The sequence below is a fragment of the Pelodiscus sinensis genome, chromosome 3 (genome assembly GCF_049634645.1).
Source record: "Pelodiscus sinensis isolate JC-2024 chromosome 3, ASM4963464v1, whole genome shotgun sequence".
Classification (NCBI taxonomy): Eukaryota; Metazoa; Chordata; order Testudines; family Trionychidae; genus Pelodiscus; species Pelodiscus sinensis.
In genome coordinates, this window is record NC_134713.1 from 110099868 (window position 1) to 110119615 (window position 19748).

Sequence of the window (19748 nt, forward strand, 5' to 3'; positions counted from 1 at the left end):
GGCAGTCCCCGGGTTACGTACAAGATAGGGACTGTAGGTTTGTTCTTAAGTTGAATCTGTATGTAAGTCGGAACTGGCGTCCAGATTCAGACACTGCTGAAACTGACCGCCAGTTCTGACTTACATACAGAATCAACTTAAGAACCCCAGGCGTCCCCAAGTCAGCTGCTGCTGAAACTGATCAGCAGCTGATTCCAGGAAGCCCGGGGCAGAGCAACTCTGCCTGGGGCTTCCTGTAGTCAGCGCTGGTCAGTTTCAGCAGAAGCTGACTTGGGGACGCCTGGGGCAGAGCAGCTGGGGTGCTCCTCGGTGCTACTGGACCAACCTAGCAGCACCCCATCTGCTCTGCCCCAGGCGTCCTGATTCAGCCTCTGCTGAAACTGACCAGCAGCGGCTGAATCAGGACCTGGGGCAGAGCAGCTGGGGTGCTGCCGGGTTGGTCCAGTAGTGCCCCAGCTGCTCTGCCCCAGAGTCCAAAACAAAAGCCTGGTCTGCTGGGGGGGGGGGGAGCACACTAGCTGCGCCCCCCCCCTCCCCAGCAGACCAGGGACACGGGGAGCAGAGCCGCAGCGGCAGCGGGGTGCCGCGCCTCTGAGGCTTTGCTCTGGGACGGTCCCCAGCAGACCACAGGCTCCCGGACTGAAGCCGCAGCCGCTGGGGGGTCCCGCGCCTCTGAGGCTTTGCCAGAGCAAAGCCTCAGAGGCACGGGGAACCGCCGCTGCTGCCGCTTCAATCTGGGTGCCTGTGGTCTGCTGGGGACGGTCCCCAGCAGACCACAGGCTCCCGGACTGAAGCCGCAGCCGCGGGGAACCGCCGCTGCTGCCGCTTCAATCTGGGTGCCTGTGGTCTGCTGGGGACGGTCCCCAGCAGACCACAGGCTCCCGGACTGAAGCCGCAGCCGCGGGGAACCGCCGCTGCTGCCGCTTCAATCTGGGTGCCTGTGGTCTGCTGGGGACGGACCCCAGCAGACTACAGGCACCCAGATTGAAGCGGCAGCAGCGGCGGTTCCCCGCGCCTCTGAGGCTTTGCTCTGGCAAAGCCTCAGAAGCGCGGGAACCCGCCCGGTGCCCCTGGTCTGCTAGAGACGGTCTCCAGCAGACCAGGGGCACCGGAGCAGCTTACGAACGGGGCTTTCTCGCCCCGACTTCCGGGGCGAGAAATCCCCGTTCGTAAGTGCGGATCCGACATAAGTCGGATCCGCGTAAGTCGGGGACTGCCTGTAGTGCAACCCTCCCCCTCCAAGAGAAAAATTTTTGAAGAAACTCCAGGAGGGGACCTGAACGAAATTCCATGGCCCCCTGGGGGCTACCTTTGTATAAGAACACACAACCTGGCCCTCATGTCCATTTCAAGTGAATACTGGTTCAATAATATCTAAGACTATTCATTAATTTTCTTGTAGCTGACGTGGTTTGCCACATATTGTTATTAAATATTTCAGATATTATCAGTGTCTGCAATTTAATTGAAAGAAAAAGGGAAGTAGTGTGTGAGGGATTGAGAGGAGGGCCTGGCAGTGCAGGGGCTAAACAAAGCCTTTTTGCCCAGCTAGTCCCGCCCTGCTTTACCTGCAGCCAATGCCAGACCTGGAGGGAGGATAAGAGACAGGAGCCTGGTTCAATTAGGGGCTTACCAGCTAGGAGAAAAAAGCTGGTTCTGCTGTCTGCAGGACCTGAGTCAGAACCAGTCTACTTGGCCAGCTGCCAGAGCACATAAGACTCCAACCTTACCCCCTGGGGCAAAAGAAGGGGGAACCTACAAAGAACCCTCATGGAGGGGGAAATTTGGACTTTTGGGGCCATGCCCCAAATTTAAGGTCTATACCCAGATAAAAGCCTGGAATTCCCAGGCCTGGGGCAAAAGCAGCAGGGAGCTGCACCCCTTTTCCCTCCGCTAAATTGGGGTCCCAATCACTAGGCCACTCTGCTGCCAGGGAGACCTGGCCACATAGTATAAACCTAATTTCTCCTATTTTCATCTTTTTATATGGAAAATGTCAATAATTGAAGCACTAGTAGGCTTATACTGAAATTCTGTTGATGTGTATACAATTCCCACTAAAATAAGCAAGAATCTCATGCAGCTACCAGAAGGCAACATTTGGTCTTGAATAATTCTCAAGTATACTTCAGTACATGGCTAATTGTACGTTGGAGTTAGAATCTTAAATTACTCAGTTCTGTCTCCCAAGAAAGGAAACCTAAAATCTGGTGATGTCTAAACAGCCTTTCATCTGTTCCGTCCAAGTCAGTAAACTGACATAAGTGATATTAGGAAAAAACTTAAACAACAAATAGTCTAGTAGCACCTTAAAAACTAACAAAACATGTAGGCATCATAAGCTTTCGTGGGCACAACCTACTTCTTCAGTTGACAAGAGTGTCATGATATCATCTACTTGTTTTGTTAGTCTTTACGTTGCTACTAGACTATTTGTTGTTTTAAGTTTTTTCTGTTACAGACTAACTCAGCTACCCCTCTGAAGCTTTTAAATAAGTGATATTCATATTCATTCACTAGATGTCACTGTTGTTCTTACCATGATAAACAGCCTAACTATTCCTATATATCCTTAGCAGGTGTTTCTTTCATTATATGCAGTCTTGTTGTAGCTGCATTGGTCCTAGGAATATTAGAAAGACCAGGTGGGTGAGGTACTATCTTTATTGGACCAAATTCTGTTAGTGAAGGAGGAAAGCTTTTGAATCACACAGAGGTAAAGAACTCCTCTCACAAATAGACCACTGCAGAGGTGGGCAATAAAACAGCAGGCCGCCGCTATTGTATTTACCTGCGCCTCCGCAGGTACTGTTGATCTCAGTTCCAGTTGGCTGAGGATCACTGTTCCCAGCCAAAGGGAGCATCAGGAAGTGGCATGGCCCAGGACACTGCTTCCCGCAGCTCCTGTTGGCTAGGAACAGTGATCTGTGACCAATGGCGGCTGCAAGTGTTCATACCCGCAGTGGTGCAAGTAACAATAGCGGTGGGGGCCCACCAGGAGCCAACCCTGGAGGACTCGATCTAGTTCACAGGATAGTGTTTGCCCATCCCTAGTCCAGTAAAACAGCTGTTCTCAAGCAGGAGTCTGGGACCTTTTGGGGCAGTGGTCTCCAACCTTTTTACACCCAAGATCACTTTTTAAATGACAGACCAAGCCAAGATCTACCGCCTCGCCCCTTCCTCGAAGCCCCGGCCTCTCTATTCTCCTCCTCTCCATCACTTGCTATCCCCAATCCTTATACTGCTGCTTTAAAAAAAAAATTCTTCTGTAGGAAGAGGTTTTTCCAACATTTGGCCTGTCTAGACTGGACCAAATGTCAGAAAAAAACCCCTTCTTTTGGAAGCCACCTTATTCCTTGTGGAAAGAGGAATATAGGGGTGACCAAAAGAGCCTGTTTGCTCTTCCACTAAAAAAGCGGAAGAACAAACGCAACCCTGGATGCAGAAGAGTTTTTCTGGGATATCTCCCGAATCCTGAAAAACTCCTGCAGTCTAGCTGGACCCTTGCTGTGTTGAGACAGGATGTGTAGTCTCTGGGGTGGGAATGAGGGATTTGGGTGTGGGAAGGGGTGAGAGGTGCAAGCTCTGGGAGGAAATCTGGATGCAGGAGGAGGTGGAGAGGGGGACACTGGCTCGAGAAGGGGGCTCCAGGCTGGGCAGTGTTGGGATACTAAGCAAGCCACAGGCTTGCGGATGTGAGGGTGCAGAAATTTGGGTTGGGGTATGTGAGGGGCTGAGGACAGGAGGTTCCAGTGTTTGATAGGCTCAGATCTAGGGTCTGGGGAAGGGAGAATGCAGGAGTGGTTGTGGCCAGATGGGGGCTTGGCTCCAACTAGGGGTTTGTTGGCCAGGCTTCATTTTTAAATAAAATACTATGTTAAACACAAAAAGTTTCTGCATTGTCTTTATTTATGAGAATGGCAGGAAACCTGCCTTGAGTCAGGTGTCACTGACCCATAGAAAAGTCATTTGGGAGCAGGGGACACAATACTGGGGAGGGGTGCTAGTGGGTTCTGGGGCAGGGAACAGGGTGCCAGTGGGGGCAGGGGAGAGGGGGCAGGGTGCCAGGACAGGTTTCTGCAGCAGGGGACAGGGTGCCAGGGGGGGTGGACAGGTTTCTGTAGTAGGAGACAGGGTGCCAGAAGGAACTGGTTTCTGCAGGGGGGGCAGAGTGCCGGGGGACAAGTTTCTGCAGGGGGGGGGCAGGTTTCTGCAGCAGGGTGGAGGGGCAAGGGAGAGGGAACAGGGGGTCAGGAGGGCGGGGGACAAGTTTGGGGTAGAGGAGAAGGGAACAAGGTTGGGGGCAGGGAATTCCCTACACCAGCCACGGAGGGAAGCCTCCGTCCCGCGCTCCCTCCGGACTGACCGCAGGGCAGCCGGGCTGGAATGAAGAAAAGTGGCTGGCCGACCAGCTGGCCATGGTGCTCAGCCAGGGTGCCACCAAGCTCCACGTGGGCAGGCACAGAGGGGAAGCTGCCCGATCAGCTGGAGCGCGGTTCAGCCTCCTCTGGGCTGAACGCCACAGCCAGCTGGCCAGGCAGCATCTCCTCTGCGCCAGCTCACGTGAAGCCTGGTGCACCCTGGCTGAGCACCATGGCCAGCTGGCCGGGCAGCTGCTTCTCTTCCCTCCATCCCGGCTGCCCTGCGCTCAGCCCAGGGAGGCTGCGCCTAGCTCCAGCTGTGAAAGCCACAGTCAGCTGGCTGGGGTGTTTCAGCCCTCCCGACCTCCCAGCTCCCACCATTCCTCGCAGCTACTCACCTGTGCTGTTGCTCGGTGAGTAGCTGCTCCTCAAATGAGGAAATCTAATGTAAATGTACTGCACAGGCACGCAGTTCAGAGAGGACTCAAGAGCTACTCTTAGAGCCTCTGAGATCTACCGGTAGATCGCGATCTACTGGCTGGTGACCACGGCTCTGGGGGGATGCAAGCAAATTTCTGGGGATCCACTGAGCAGGGGCAGCATTAGACTTGCTGGAACACAGGGCAAAAAGCTGAAGCTGCACTGCATGGATCTGAATCCCAGGGCACTGACCCCTCCAAGGGCCATGAGCAATTCCTCTGTTTAGTACCTCCTAATAGATTTTATATGCAGAAAAACAGTTGACACACAACTGGGCTGTGAAGTTTTTGTATCTTAGGGGTGGGGATCTCAGAAAGAAAAAAGGTGGAGAACACTGCAATAAAAATTACCTCATACATCCCTCCTCTCATATAATGTAACTTCATATTTAATAAGTGATTCTAAATTATTTATTGTGCTGATGATGGCATGCATAAGGGCAGACTAAAATATCTAGGATTCAACCATTCCAATGACTGTCAGGACTATAGTCCTTGTAGTAATTCTTTCATTATACTAACTTTTGTAGCATTTTTTATCTGTGACACAGGAGCCATTGTTGCATCCTTCTACTTGTGTTCTTCCTTTATTATTCTGGCTAGTCAAGCTTTCCTGAAGCTTGTGGGCATGATAGCCACCTTTCATTCAGACAAAATGAGGGAACAGTTAAATTTCCCTTTTAGTATTAGCTGAAGCAGGAGACACTACTCAAATCACAGACCAGCATGCAATACTGGTGTAGGTACTGAATCACGGCATTTTCCCTGGGGAGTCAATGCAAATGCAAGAGCCTAGTACTGTTACCTGAAGCTGTGAATTGGTGAGTCTTAGAAGTAGCGGGAATACTAAGAATACCACTGGTGAATCTTTGGTAATATTACCCACACAATTCACTGTTACTCCAACATTCTAGGGGCATATATCTTTACCCAATTTCTAGGGCTCAGGATGTAACCCTGTTAATTTAAATACCCAACCTGACCCAATTTCTAAGGCCCAAGGCATAACTTCCTGCAGGTTTGCAGGATCTTTTACCACTGAAAGAGCCTTACACAGTAATATCCTTACTGTCTATTTATTAAGAATTACCAAGCAACTATAATACTTATGCTAAATATAGAGTGCCATGCTCACCAAGAAGGTCAGTCTTGTCTGCTGCACATCACAGTAGTGCAGAGAATTCTTGGCAGCTCTGATCTTAGACTGTGTCTTGGAAGAGAGTTTTTTCCTGCTTCTTCTTTTCCTTTGTTCCTTTCTTGCTGGTTTCCTTATTGGATCCCAGTTTATATAGTAAAACTTGACTCCTTTTTATCTATACTGTAACCAATTATTTTACTACAATTTTAGTAACCAACCATAACGTACTATAACAGAATTACCTAACCAACGATGACTCACCATCTTAGTGGATTTAGACATAGCAAAATTAATTATACAGCAGAAAGAAAATACCTGTCAGAGATCATACAGACCAATAGGAAAGTGAGGACCATAATCACAGAATGAGGAGTCCACAACTCCAACTATTCATAAGGAGTTTCTTGCTAGATGAGATGCTATTTCTAGATCCGTTTATCTGGGGATATTGGATGACATAAGGATGGAGTCTCCTAAACAGTCTAGTATGAGACTATTTTAATACAATTTAGATAAATGTGAAAAGTGACTCCCTGCTTTACAGCTAATGACTGCTATTCTTTCAGTCTGGCTGCAGATAAAGGCACTATACTTTAGGCCTCTCAATATGACTACAGTCCTTCCAATATTGCAATAGAAATAAGGCCGTATTCTTACAATAAAATGTCCCTGAGAAAGCCAAGAGCTTTTAGGGAAGAGTACAGTCTGGAAAGAGTGTGGAACTGTGAAGAAAAAAAAACTACTTCCTGTAGGATTCTCATTGTGTTCAGGGAAACAGGACTTCATATATTCTTTGTCAATAAACAAAATTGTCTTAAAAAAACACCTATTGTCTTAAAGAAACACCTCCATCATCAATCTCTCCTTCAAACAAACAACCTGCAAGCCTTGAAACTTCAGACCAGTTAGTTTAACTTCCGTGCCAGGAAAGATAATGGAGCAAGTAATTAAGGAAATCATCTGTAAACACCTGGAAGGTGGCAAGGTGATAGGGAACAGCCAACATGGATTTGTAAAGAACAAATCATGTCAAACCAAGCTGATAGCTTTCTTTGATAGAATACTCAGTCTTGTGGATAAGGGAGAAGTGGTGGAGGTGGTATACCTAGACTTTAGTAAGGCAAATTTGATACGGTCTCGCATGATATTCTTATCAATAAACTAGGTAAATACAACTTAGATGGGGCTACTATAAGGTGGGTGCATAACTGGCTGGATAACCGTACTCAGAGAGTAGTTATTAATGGTTCACAATCCTGCTGGAAAGGTATAACAAGTGGGGTTCCGCAGGGGTCTGTTTTGGGACCGGCTCTGTTCAATATCTTCATCAACGATTTAGATATTGGCATAGAAAGTACGCTTATTAAGTTTGTAGATGATACCAAACTGGGAGGGGTTGCGACTGCTCTGGAGGATAGGGTCATAATTCAAAATTATATGGACAAATTGGAGAAATGGTCTGAGGTAAACAGGATGAAGTTTAATAAAGACAAATGCAAAGTGCTCCACTTAGGAAGGAACAATCAGTTTCACACATACAGAATGGGAAGCGACTGTCTAGGAAGGAGTACGGCAGAAAGGGATCTAGGGGTTATAGTGGACCACAAGCTGAATGAGAGTCAGCAGTCTGATGCTGTTACAAAAAAAGCAAACGTGATTCTGGGATGCATTAACAGGTGTGTTGTGAGCAAGACACAAGAAGTCATTCTTCCGCTCTACTCTGAGCTGGTTAGGCCTCCGTTGGAGTATTGTGTCCAGTTCTGGGCACCGCATTTCAAGAAAGATGTGGAGAAATTGGAGAGGGTCCAGAGAAGAGCAACAAGAATGATTAAAGGTCTGGAGAACATGAGCTATGAAGGAAGGCTGAAAGAATTGCGTTTGTTTAGTTGAGAAAAGAGAAGATTGAGGGGGGCCATGATAGCCGTTTTCAGGTATCTAAAAAGGTGTCATAAGGAGGAGGGAGAAAACTTGTTCATCTTGGCCTCTAAGGATAGAACATGAAGTAATGGGCTTAAACTGCAGCAAGGGAGGTTTAGGTTGGACATTAGGAAAAAGTTCCTAACTGGGTAGTCAAACACTGGAATAAATTACCCAGGGAGGTTGTGGAATCTCCATCTCTGGATATTTTTAAGAGTAGGTTAGATAAATGTCTATCAGGGATGGTCTAGACAGCATTTGGTCCTGCCATGAGGGCAGGGGACTGGACTCGATGACCTCTCGAGGTCCCTTCCAGTCCTAGTATTCTATGAATATTGACTAACCATTGAGGCTAACATGTTTACCTGGAATTCCCAAAATTATTAGAGCTGTTCTGACAGTGGATTTATGAGTAAGAGATGTTTCAATTTCTTAGTGGTACAGGGGCTCTCCAGCACAAGCACCAGGGTGTGTGGAGTGAGAAAAGACAACCAATCATCATTGGTAAGTACAGTATTAAAGCGTCTAAAATTATTTAAACTTGCACTGCATGTGTGTACAATTGTCTTTTGTCTGGTTGAAAAAAAAGGTCCCTGGAACCTAATCCTCCACCTAGTAACATTCATTCTTGTGAGGGAACGGGATTTGCTTAACATAGTTCTGCTTCAAGTAGCATTTTTCAGGAACATACCTGCAACATTATGTGAGGAGTTAGTTTTATACCTCAGTTTCTCTTAATACTCAGGGAAACAATGGTGCTAAAGTTCTTGGCATTTTAATTTAATTTTTGTATAACTGATTATCAGGGCTCATTGAACCGCAGCGAGTCCCGCTCGCCAGCCGCGCTGTCCAGTGATCTGCGCATGCGCAGATCGTTCTGCACATGCACAGATCGCCCGAACCCGGCTCTTCCGGGTTGCAATCTACTCTCCATGGGCAAGTAGATTGCATTATTTGTCGAACTCTGCTGATTATAAAATGTGTAAAGAACAAATCCAAGTCAAAAATAAATACTTGTGTTTTTTAAGAGTAACTTGGATTATTTACCTGGAAACCTTGTATAAATCTAGTTTGCTTGTTTACTATTTATATTCGTTCTGTTTGTCCTTCATTTAGTTTACTAACAACAGTTTCAGAGCACCATTAAGAGTAAATATATGTATTGAACTGATAAGGCATACAAGATAAATGTACATGGTATGGATAATAAAAATAGACTACTTTCTGGCCAACTTATTTTCATACGCTCATAAAGTTTCAGAGGGATAGCCAAGTTTGTCTGTAACTAGAAAATACTTAAAAAACAACAAATAGTCTAGCAGCACCTTAAAGACTAACAAAATATTTAGATGGTATTATGAGCTTTTGTGTGTACAGCCCACTTCTTCAGATGACTGGAGTATTAAAAGTCCAGTTCCAAAATAAATAGGGGATGGAAGCGGAGAAGGAAGGGAGAGGCAGAAGTGAATTAGGGTGTTCATGTTAGTATAAAAGTTGCAATGTCAAGTTACCCAAAAAGTCTTCAGTGAATCTAAAATCATAATGTTTTTGGCTTGTAAAAAAAACTTTTCACTTTTAAAAAATGAAACTTGCAAGTAAGGGCTCAACAGCATTTTGGAAATGGAGGTGCTGTGCATAATAGCACAGCCAACATAAGTAGGCGCTCTTTATTAGAAGAGTCTATTTACTTCAGAGGGTGAGGTATATCATAGGTTCCAATATCAAAGATAAACAAATAGAGGGTTTAGGATTATGAAATAAAGTGGATACAATAATTTAATAATAAAGGGATAGACCACTTAGGGTACGTCTAAACTACATGGCTCTGTCGACGGAGCCATGTAGATTTGTTTGTTTGGCAAAGGGAAATGAAGCCGCGATTTAAATAATCGTGGCTTCATTTAAATTTAAATGGCTGCCGCGCTGAGCCGACAAACAGCTGATCAGCTGTTTGCCAGCTCAGCACGCTAGTCTGGACGCTCCCCTGTCGAAATGAAAGCCTTTTATCGACATCCCCAGTAAACCTCATCCTAGTAGGCATAACGGGGATGTCGATAAAAGGCTTTCAGGTTGACGCAGAGCGTCCAGACTAGCGCGCTGAGCCGACAAACAGCTGATCAGCTGTTTGTCGGCTCAGCGGGGTAGCCATATAAATGTAAATGAAGCCACGATTATTTAAATCGCGGCTTCCTTTCCCTTTGCCGATCTGTCTAATCTACATGCCTCCATCGACGGAGGCATGTAGTCTAGACATACCCTTAGATTTTTATTCCAACCAATATTTTTTACTTCCGCTATAGGCAGCCAATATGTTGATGAGCTATTCTCTAACGAAGTCTGGTTTAAAACTCAAAGGAACATAGAAACCAGTTCTGCTCAGATTCACTCTATGTGGAATCCAAGGAGCTTGTTAAAATGGTTTAAAAGCTCTGTTTGTCCCATTTTAAACAATTATATCCATTTAGTTTAAAAACAGTTGAAGTTAAAGGGGTACAGCCCCCATCATGTGCCTGCATATATTAGTATTGTCCTTGCCTACAGACAGCACCCAACCTGAAGCCAATATTTGCCAGCAGCCTCACAGTACATCACAGATACACTCACACAGGAATCTATCCCCTGCAACAAACCCCATTGCCAATTCTGCCCACACATCTATACAAGCAACACCATCACAGGACCTAGCCATAACATCAGAGGCTCAGATACCTGCACATCCACTAGTGTATATTGGCCAGACTGGACAGTCTCTGTGACAAAGGATAAATGGACACAAATCAGAGATCAGGAGAGGTAACACACATAAACCTGTTGAAGAACATTTTAAGCTCTCTGGATGTTCTATAACGGATTTAAAGTAGCCATTCTTCTGCAAAAGAATGTTAACACCTGATTACAGAGGGAGACAGCTGAACTGAAGTTAATTTACAAGTTCAACACTATCAACTTAGGCTTGAATAAAAATCTTAAGTGGTTAATGCACTACAAATGCAATATCCCTGCCTTTGATATTTGCATTTCCACATCACGTTATGAATGAGGCACATCCAGCCTGACTTCATTAGCCACATTAACACTGTCCCAACAATGGACAGGTAACTTTTGCTGCTCTATATACCCTTCATTCTCTAATTTCTACTCCAACTCATCTGATGAAATGGATTTACCCATGAAAACGCATGACCTAATAAATGTTAGTTTTTATGGTACCACAGAATTGCTTGTTGTCTTGCAAGAGTTCTTGGGTTGTTGTAAGTTAGGAAAAATTCACCAGGAGCTCAATGGACAGTACAGGATTCAAAATGTCACATTCTGTAATGGTTTTGATTCGGTTACAGATAATATAAGAAATCTAATATCTAATCTAATAATGGAGATTGCCTATCTCCTAGAACTGGAAGGGACCTTGAAGGTCATCGAGTCCAGTCCCCTGCCTTCACAGCAGGACCAAGTTCTTAGTTCTCTGATATATCCCCCATGATGTTACTGTTCCTTGTTCTATTATTTCTTTTTTAATAAATTGGAGGTACCACTAGCAAACAAAGTTAAAGTAGACAAAAGAAAGTGTGTGCTTACACCACAGCAGGAAAATGCTGTTCTTTTCAAAACAGATCTCATTTATTTTGATTATCTACTATTGTTTACAAGTAAAAATACCATGTAATCAATCTTCAATAAATGCCTTGCCCTTCCACCCTTGTTAGTCAACTTGGTGTACCATAAGGAGCTTTTTCATACAAAGATAATGACAATTGACTATTAAATTCCTCACTTTAATTTCCTCACTTGCCCATTTGGACAAAGAATTGCATCATGGAGTGCTTTCTGAAAGTAACCAGGCTGAAACTCAGACATTTTTTGGTGAGGGCCTTCTCAGTTTCTTTATGCCTAATCTTTGGGATATAAGATGGGCAAATAAAGGCAGTTAATGTGATGTAAGTCAGAGATGTAAGTATTTGAGTTAGCTGGGCGGGCTGTTTCATGCTCTGTAGATTGGGGTCTGTTACCAGCTCTGCCACTTCCTCTGGGTGGCCATGGGCAAGTCACGTCACCTCTCTATGCCTTAGTTTCCCTATTTTGCAGAAGATGATTAATGATATAGACCTTCTTTGCAAAGTGATATTACAGATTTATCTTTAGGTTCATGAGTATATCTGTCCCTGCTATCACACCCCTCATTTTCTGTTTGAGCAACAATTGCATTCCATGTAAATCCCATTGTCCTGGCACAACCAAACCCTGATCTTGCTTTAAGTTCTGATAAGAGGAAGCTGCATATCAAATTTGGTAATCCTAGCTCTGACCTTTCAGGGGGAGTTCTTGAACAAATGGATTCACAGACGGACAAGCAGATGCACAAACTCTCAAATATATAAGAGAGTATAATCTAAGATTGTCACTCTGAAAGCCTAAAATGTCTCACTCAGTATGAAGTGATGGAAAGAGCTACAAGCATGGCAGAGGGTTCTTTTTGTTCAGAATGTCATCAGGTTTCATCATAACTGGTATTCGTGGTTTGTGACTGTCAAGTTTTAAACTGTCAGGTACTTTGACTTTACAAATTACATCTGTGCAAGGTACAGCAGCAGTAAAAGCATGCTTAGTGTATTTGACATGTCAAGAGTCCTAAACCATTGTGGTATCACATGTAAATCAACCAATTACCACCTTATTCAACAGTTAACATGTATGCAACAATTTCATGGCTGTATCAGGGAGATTGTACAGTTGGTAGATTACTTAGCTCAGCTGCCACACCCAGCACTGGTTTACAAGCTACTAGTTTTATCCAGCACTTGGTTTACAATCAAAATCACCTTTTTTCCACTACCCCCTACAACCTTAAGATGGAATATGAAAGTCAAACTGAGTTCTGACTGGCTCATGTTGCCCGTAATAAAGATTCAGTAGGCTGAATTATTGCACAAGTCTGAGGACAATCCATTGATACCAGATGGCTGTGTCTACACTGCACCCCTTTTCCGGAAAAGGGATGCAGATGAGACAAGTCAGAATTGCAAATGAAGCGGGGGATTTAAATAAAAATCAGGAATAAGGGACCTTTCAGAAAAGGCTTTATTTTCCGAAAGATCCCGTCTAGACTGGCGCTTTTCTCCGGCAAAGCCCCGAGCCGGAAAAAAGTGGCAGCCATGTTTATACAAATGAAGCGGGGGATATTTAAATCCCCCGCTTCATTTGCAATTCCGACTTGTCTCATCTGCATCCCTTTTCCGGAAAAGGGGTGCCGTGTAGACACAGCCGAAAAGTTTAAATGGGGGTACCTGAGAACAGAGAGATCTGCAGTTAAGTCTTCTTGAAAAATTCTACTAATGCCCAGCTTATAACAAAATGTGCTCACTCCCTAGTAAAAACTTGTGAGTTGACAGCTATGAATCTGAAAGCAAGTAAACTATGGAATAGGCTACCATTTTTGTGGCCCTTTTTCTGGAGTAAAGATGAACTCTGAATTATAGGAATCGATTAATTTAAGGGTGTTTTCCTCAGAACTTGCTCTGATTTAAATAGGCTACAACTTATCTCATCCAGCTCACAGCACAAGCCTCTGAATTTCAGTGGATTCTGAAACGGGAGCTCCTATATGGTTAATCAGAAACCTCTTCTTATACTTACTTCAAGCAGTTATGAAAACGTCTTGAGTTATGCTTTGGCTAGCGAAAGCAGAAAAAGGTCCAGTATTTTGTGAAGCTGGAGTTAACTGGTATGACTAAACTAAACTGAACTCTTGGATATGGGAAGTACTAGTATTGTGTAATGAAATGAATGCAGGGAATGTCAGTGTGAGGATTATTGTAAATATAGTATTGTATCAAGTTTGTGTATGTATTTAAAACTGCATCCAATGTTTATAATTTATTGGTCAACTACTTTATATTTTGAAAACATTACTTGTTTTTAGTTACCCCGACATTGATATTGAAGGTATTTTACCTAATGTCAAGACAACTTACTTTACATATTTTATAACAGTGTTTCTCAACCCGTGGTACGAGTACCCTTAGGGGTACTCAAAGTCTGGAGGTATGCCAACACAACTGAAATTTGGAGAAAACTGAATTTTTGTTTTAAGTTTTACAGCATTTTATTATTTTTGTACTTTGTACACCCAAAAATTAAATTGCCCGGCTATGATTAAGTTGTTTAAACAAATGTGTTGCAATGGTAGAAAAAAATTGAGCCTGAAAACTGTAGGTACTGGGGGTAATTATAATTTTATAAAGCAGTGTTTCTCATCCTTTTTTTTATAAAGTACCCCTTTAAAAAAAATTCTCTCTCCACTTTAGCTCTTACTATTTTTTTTAGCTGCCTGTCTCTTTCCATTTCCATATCCTGGAAATGAGTAGTTATACAAATTACTCATTCTGAAACTGTACTCTGAGAGTCTATTTCACCCTTTCCTTCCAATAAGCTCTCTATATACCCACTAGCCTTCTTCTCTGCACTTTCATGCACAGTCTCCTTTGTATATATTAATTTAGCTTTTTATAGTATTTTGAACACAGTGATATTAAGTGTTAAATATTTTTTCTGTTCTCTTACTAGTTTTTGTTGTTTTGTTTGTTGCCTTCTTTACAATAGATGTCTGTAGGGTTATTCAAGTAATACTGCTTTACACATGCAAGGACTGGAAAGGAAATGGTCCATAATTCTAGAACATTATTCTTTGGCAATCCTTCGATACATGCAAGGCTTTAACTTCAAGTTTCTCCCTTTCATAGAGTAGATAAAGTACTAGGATTAGTCATCTTCCTTCTGCTACTAGCTTTCTACTCAAGAAACTAATTTCAAATTTAAAATGCAGTTCAATAAGACCTACAACTGACGAGCCTCGTCAGGGTACGTCTACACTGTACAGCTATAAACAGCTATCCCTGTCTTAACAATAGATACACGAGGGTTAAGGAATGTCTCCTTTAGTGCATTATTTCTAAATTTGGTGCTGTGTAGACACGCCAAATTTCAAAATAGAATCAAAGTAAGATATGCAATTTAGGGTGCTGTGTAGATGCACCCTCAGTTACCATGCTGTATAATATATATAAAAATTGACATGTTAATATTCATTTAAGTGTAAAACTTTTTAGATGCATAACAACCCTAATTTTCATCCTGCATCTCATCATACATTTTTAAAGGATTTAACACAAAAACAGCATTTAAGGAGCACAAATTAAAAAATGTAAACAATTTCCAATTGCTACCTGTAATCCTAGATGTTGCTATAATTGAAATACTAAAGAGAAAATGCTAGTTGACGCATTTAAGACTACTTTAAGCCAAATCTTGCCAGGTATGTAAATACCTGCTTATCTTTTATCTATATGAGTAGTACCATCAGGGGCCTTAGGCATTTGTTTAGAAGTTATAAGGCCAGGGTGTCTGTGTATAGTCAGTTTCAGTGTTTCCCCACTTTATGTGTGACTCTTTCAGTGGATAGGTCTATGCATGGACAGGCCTGCTGAGGCGGGGAGTAAAAGGGGCAATTGCCATGGGACTACAGCTGCCGCTTCCACAGCAACTGGAGCTCCAGGGGCCTTTAAATTGCTTCCTGAGCGCTGCCCTTAGCCCCAGCGTTTCTGGGAACACAGAGCCAGCCCTCTTCTTCCCATCCCCCAGATCTTGCCTAGGGACTGGGTGGAGGCTTCACAGTGCATGGAGGAATATTAAGACATTTTTAAATAACAAAAAATGATAAAATTCCCCCCTCCCTTAAAAAAATAACTGGCTACTTTATTTTGTATTGAAAAGAGTCCTGTTGTACTAAAATGCTGTATAAATACAGATAATCTAGACTGCAACTCGATTGTTCCTCCATTTTTTTTAAGCTTACCTCTAGCAATAAAAACCTATCTGGCAAGGACACATCTCATTTTAAATGCATTTGTTAAATCATTGCTGTAGAAACTCAATCTCACCTTATAAAAATGGCCATACTGGGTCAGACAAAAGTCCTGTATCCTGTCTTCCAGTAGTGGTCATTGCCAGATGCCTTAGGAGGGAATGAACAGATCCAGCAATCATCAAATGATTCATCCCCAGCTCCATGCCATACAGTTATTTGCATTTCAAATGTGAAATTGCATAACTATTACCTGTGGTTTGTAACCTATCCTTTAAATCAGCTTCTGTACCTAATGACTGGAAGATAGCTAATGTCAGTGATCCTGGCAATTACAGACCAGTAAGTATAACGTCCGTACCAGGCAAATTAGTTGAAACTATAGTAAAGAATAAAATTGTCAATCACATAGATGGACGTAATTTTTTGCGGAAAAGTCAACATGGTTTCTATAAAGGGAAATTATTCCTTACAAATCTACTAGAGCAGGGGTCCCCAACGCGGTGCCCGCAGGTGCCATGGCGCCCTCCAGGGCATTTATGTGTGCCCGCCAAGTGACCAGGGCCGGCCCAAGCCATTCTTGCGCCCCTACCCCAGGCGCATGTGCGGCCCCGCCCCTAGGCGCCCAGCAACCCCAAAAAGTTGGGGACCACTGTACTAGAGTTCTTCAAGGAAACATGTGGACAAGGGGGATCCAGTGGACATAGTGTACTTAGATTTCCAGAAAGCCTTTGACAAGGTCCCTCACCAAAGGCTAAGTAAAGTTAGTTGTCATGGGATAAGAGGGAAGGTCTTCTCATGGATTGATAACTGGTTAAAAGAAGGAAACAAAGGGCAGGAACAAAGGGTAAGTTTTCAGAATGGAGAGAGGTAACTAGAGGTGTCCCCCAAGGGTCTGTACTGGGACCAACCTATTCATTAATGAACTGGAGAAAAGGGTAAACAGTGAAGTGGCAAAATTTGTAGATGTGGCAAACTGGCCAAGATAGTTAAGACCTAAGCAGACTGTGAAGAGCTTCAGAAAGATCTCACAAAACTAAGGGTACATCTACATAGCAAGGCTGAAATCGAGCCTGGTGGGCAAGCAGCCCAGTCACGACTACATTTAAATTGCAGCACTGCAGCCAGGTTAGGTCCCAGAAGCTTTCTCCCTCACTGACTAATTGTGTAGTCAATAGAAATTCTATCAATTACATGATAAATTTCCCATAAGTTTGCCTCACTAGCACACACAACCTTGGATTGTGAACGGAGAATATAAATGAATAGGTGTAGCTTCTAACCACAAAAGCCAAAAAGTGATGAGGGGTTTGTTGAAAACATTGTGGTACTGCACTGAACTTTTCCTGCTCAGGCTCAGCAACTGGTGCGTGTGATTCCCTACTTCTGTCTAGAAGGCAAGCAAAGAGAGAGCCTGGTGCAGCCATCTGTAATCCGGCGCAGCAGTCCTGGAGGCAATCCTGCCCTGTTGCTGGTCCACATTTTAATGAGTTTCTCCTTTTCTTCCTTACTTTCTCCAGGGGAGTGCGGCGTGGCGTGGGGAGTGCGGCCAGGGGACGCGAGCCTGCCCCAGGAATTGTTAAGGAGGGGGGGGAGAAACTGAGCTTCCCTAACACGAGAGACTCCGTTCCCTGGCTCCTACCCTCTCCCCCGCTTTCCCCTCCCGCGCGCGGAGCTCCAGAGGCAGCTGCCTGCGATGAAGCCTCCCGTCTCCTTTCCGCTCGCTCGCCCAGCCTGCAGTGCTCAACCTGGCCCTGCAGGAGGCGCAAACAGCCCCCTCCAGAGCCGGAAGGCGCTCTTGCCAGAGCGGACGCAGAGCGATGTTCTAGACGCCATCTCTATGGTCCTTGCTCTCCGCGGGCTTGGCTGGTGCGCGCGCGACCACCAGGGGCCGCTCTGGCCGCCGCCTCCGCTGCTCTCAGCTTCTCCGAGCTGCGCTGCCAAGGAGCCCGTGGGTCCGCCATATTGCTGTCCGCGCTGCCTGCCTGTGCGGCTGCTGCTGCGCCGCGTCCCGCCGTCTCTTCCCGGCCAGGCCGAGCGCAGGGAACCGGCGCCGCGGGGCGGGAAGCCGGGCCAGGAAGGCGAGCGGAGAAGGGAAAAGACGGAAACGAGCGGGCCCCGGCTCCCGCGCCCCCTGCGCCACCCGCCATGGCGAGGAGGCCCGGCGGACCCTGAGAGAGACCAGCCCCCTCCCCGGCCCAGCCCAGCCGCCATCAGCGGAGACGAGCCGCCCGGCCCCCGCCTCGGCCTCAACATGGAGGCCGTGAAAGCCTTTAACAGCGAGGTGAGTAGCCGCTGCCCGGGACGGGCGCGGCGGGAGAGGCGCCCCTGGGTCTGCCCCCCCCCCCGGTGCGTGCGCGCGCCTCGCCCGGCCGCCACCCCTGCGGGACTGAGCCTGGGGGAGCGCGGGGAGGAATCGTCCCCGCTTCCTGCCGGGCGAGGGGCTGCCCCTTCGGCGCTTGCGGGGCAAGGGTGGGGGGCTCCTTCTGCCTTGCGGGAGTAGGAAAGGGTGGGGGCTCCCCGTGGCTGACGGCGTCAGGGGCGTGCCACTGCCAGGGAGAGGGCGCAGCGCGGAAATCCCGTCCTTACCTTCCAACGCTTGAGGAGATGGAGAGGCAAGGGTCTGAGTGCAGGTGGCGTGAGGGGAAGGGAAGGAAGACTTCTCCTGGGGACGGAGTGTTGGCTGTCGGTGGTGGGGGTTAAGCGGGTTGTACTAAGGGAAGGGAATCTACTGTTTCCCCAGTCCATGCAGGTGTCTCTTCTCCATTGAAGCTCTCGTGTTTGCTACCGCCCTTTCTTTCCCTTGTTGCATACACATCCTCCCACTTCAACAGCTCTTAGACCAGGTGTATTCAATTGTTTTTGTCAAGGTCTAATCACGGTCTAGATTCCAGAGAACTTAATGAAAAATATTAACAATAAGAAGTAAATAAAAAAAAATGTTGTGGTGCATTCAAAAGTGTCTGGTGGTCCAGATTTGATCCACTGCCTTCCTATTCTGCGCCTGTCTGAGATACCCCCCTGGATTCAGTTTTTAATCCCTTGATCCTTCAGATTATTCCCTGATTTTCTCGATAGCTGGAAGTGCTATTCCTACTGCAGTTAAACCAAAAACAGATTTCCCCCATCTTTGCTTAATCACATGAATGTGAGAGATCAAGACATCATCTACATCTGAAATGGTAGAAAAGGCCTCTAAATTTGTATCTACCAGTCAAGATGTTGAAGCAGTATTTGAATTTTTTTTTGATGCTGGTAGCTACTGATGCTATTGAAGTGCGGGATCGGAATTGGGTTGCCTTATTTTGGTCTTGACTATTGCAGGAATAGATCGTCAAGTTAAAAAAGTTACATTTGTAATGAAGAAGGAAACTTGATTTCCAGTTCTGAGGCCAACAAAAGATTTGATTATTTGTTCAAATTTTAAAGCTAATGTGTGATATGAAAACCAGTAAAGGTAGTTAAACATTTATAATTTCCCATCCCTGTTATACATACATGTGAGAAATTTGTGTGTGTGTGTATATATATATATATATATATAATGGTCTATTAAGTCAATGGTTCTTGACTTTTTCAGGCTACTTTAACCCTTTCTGGAGTCGGATTTGTTTTTCATACCTCCTAACTTTAACCTAACTTAATTATTATTTACCAAATTAGACATACAAATAGTCTTACAGGACACGGTTATTGAAAATTGCTTTTTTCATTTTTATCATATAAATAAAAAACAAATCATTTGGAATTTCAATATTGTACAGTAAAGGCCTTTTTATCCAGCATGCTAGAGGACTGAGGGTGCCAGTAAATTTTAAAAAGCTGGTTAACTAAAAGGGAGGATTTGGGATATTTAATGTGAAAGTGTAGCCATTTACATGATTAACCCATGAGCCTGGGCTCATCAGTTAATGTAAAGTTACATGCAGTTCCCCCCCCCCCCCCCCCCATGTGTATTGGAGGCAGCAGTGTGGAGGTGGAGAAAGGTGGAGCTG

At 44.9% G+C, this 19748-nt stretch overlaps 1 protein-coding gene and 1 long non-coding RNA gene across 6 annotated transcripts in view; one reads left to right on the forward strand and one right to left on the reverse strand.

Moving 5' to 3' along the window:
- Positions 1-18481, reverse strand: part of LOC142827924 (uncharacterized) — a 49496-nt gene extending 31015 nt beyond the window's left edge. The window contains exons 1-2 of the long non-coding RNA XR_012902732.1: positions 18343-18481; positions 15830-15903 (exon numbers count right to left, since the gene is read on the reverse strand). This is a non-coding gene — a long non-coding RNA (uncharacterized LOC142827924). The remainder of the gene's footprint in view (positions 1-15829; positions 15904-18342) is intronic.
- SCAF8 (SR-related CTD associated factor 8) overlaps positions 17626-19748 on the forward strand; it is a 206604-nt gene continuing 204481 nt past the window's right edge. For all 5 annotated transcript variants that reach the window (XR_012902730.1, XM_075924488.1, XM_075924487.1 and 2 more), the window contains exon 1: positions 17626-18037. Coding sequence is in view for 4 of the 5 variants with exons in the window: in XM_075924488.1 (XP_075780603.1) it covers positions 18008-18037 (30 nt within the window). In the remaining variant the exon portion in view is untranslated. The remainder of the gene's footprint in view (positions 18038-19748) is intronic.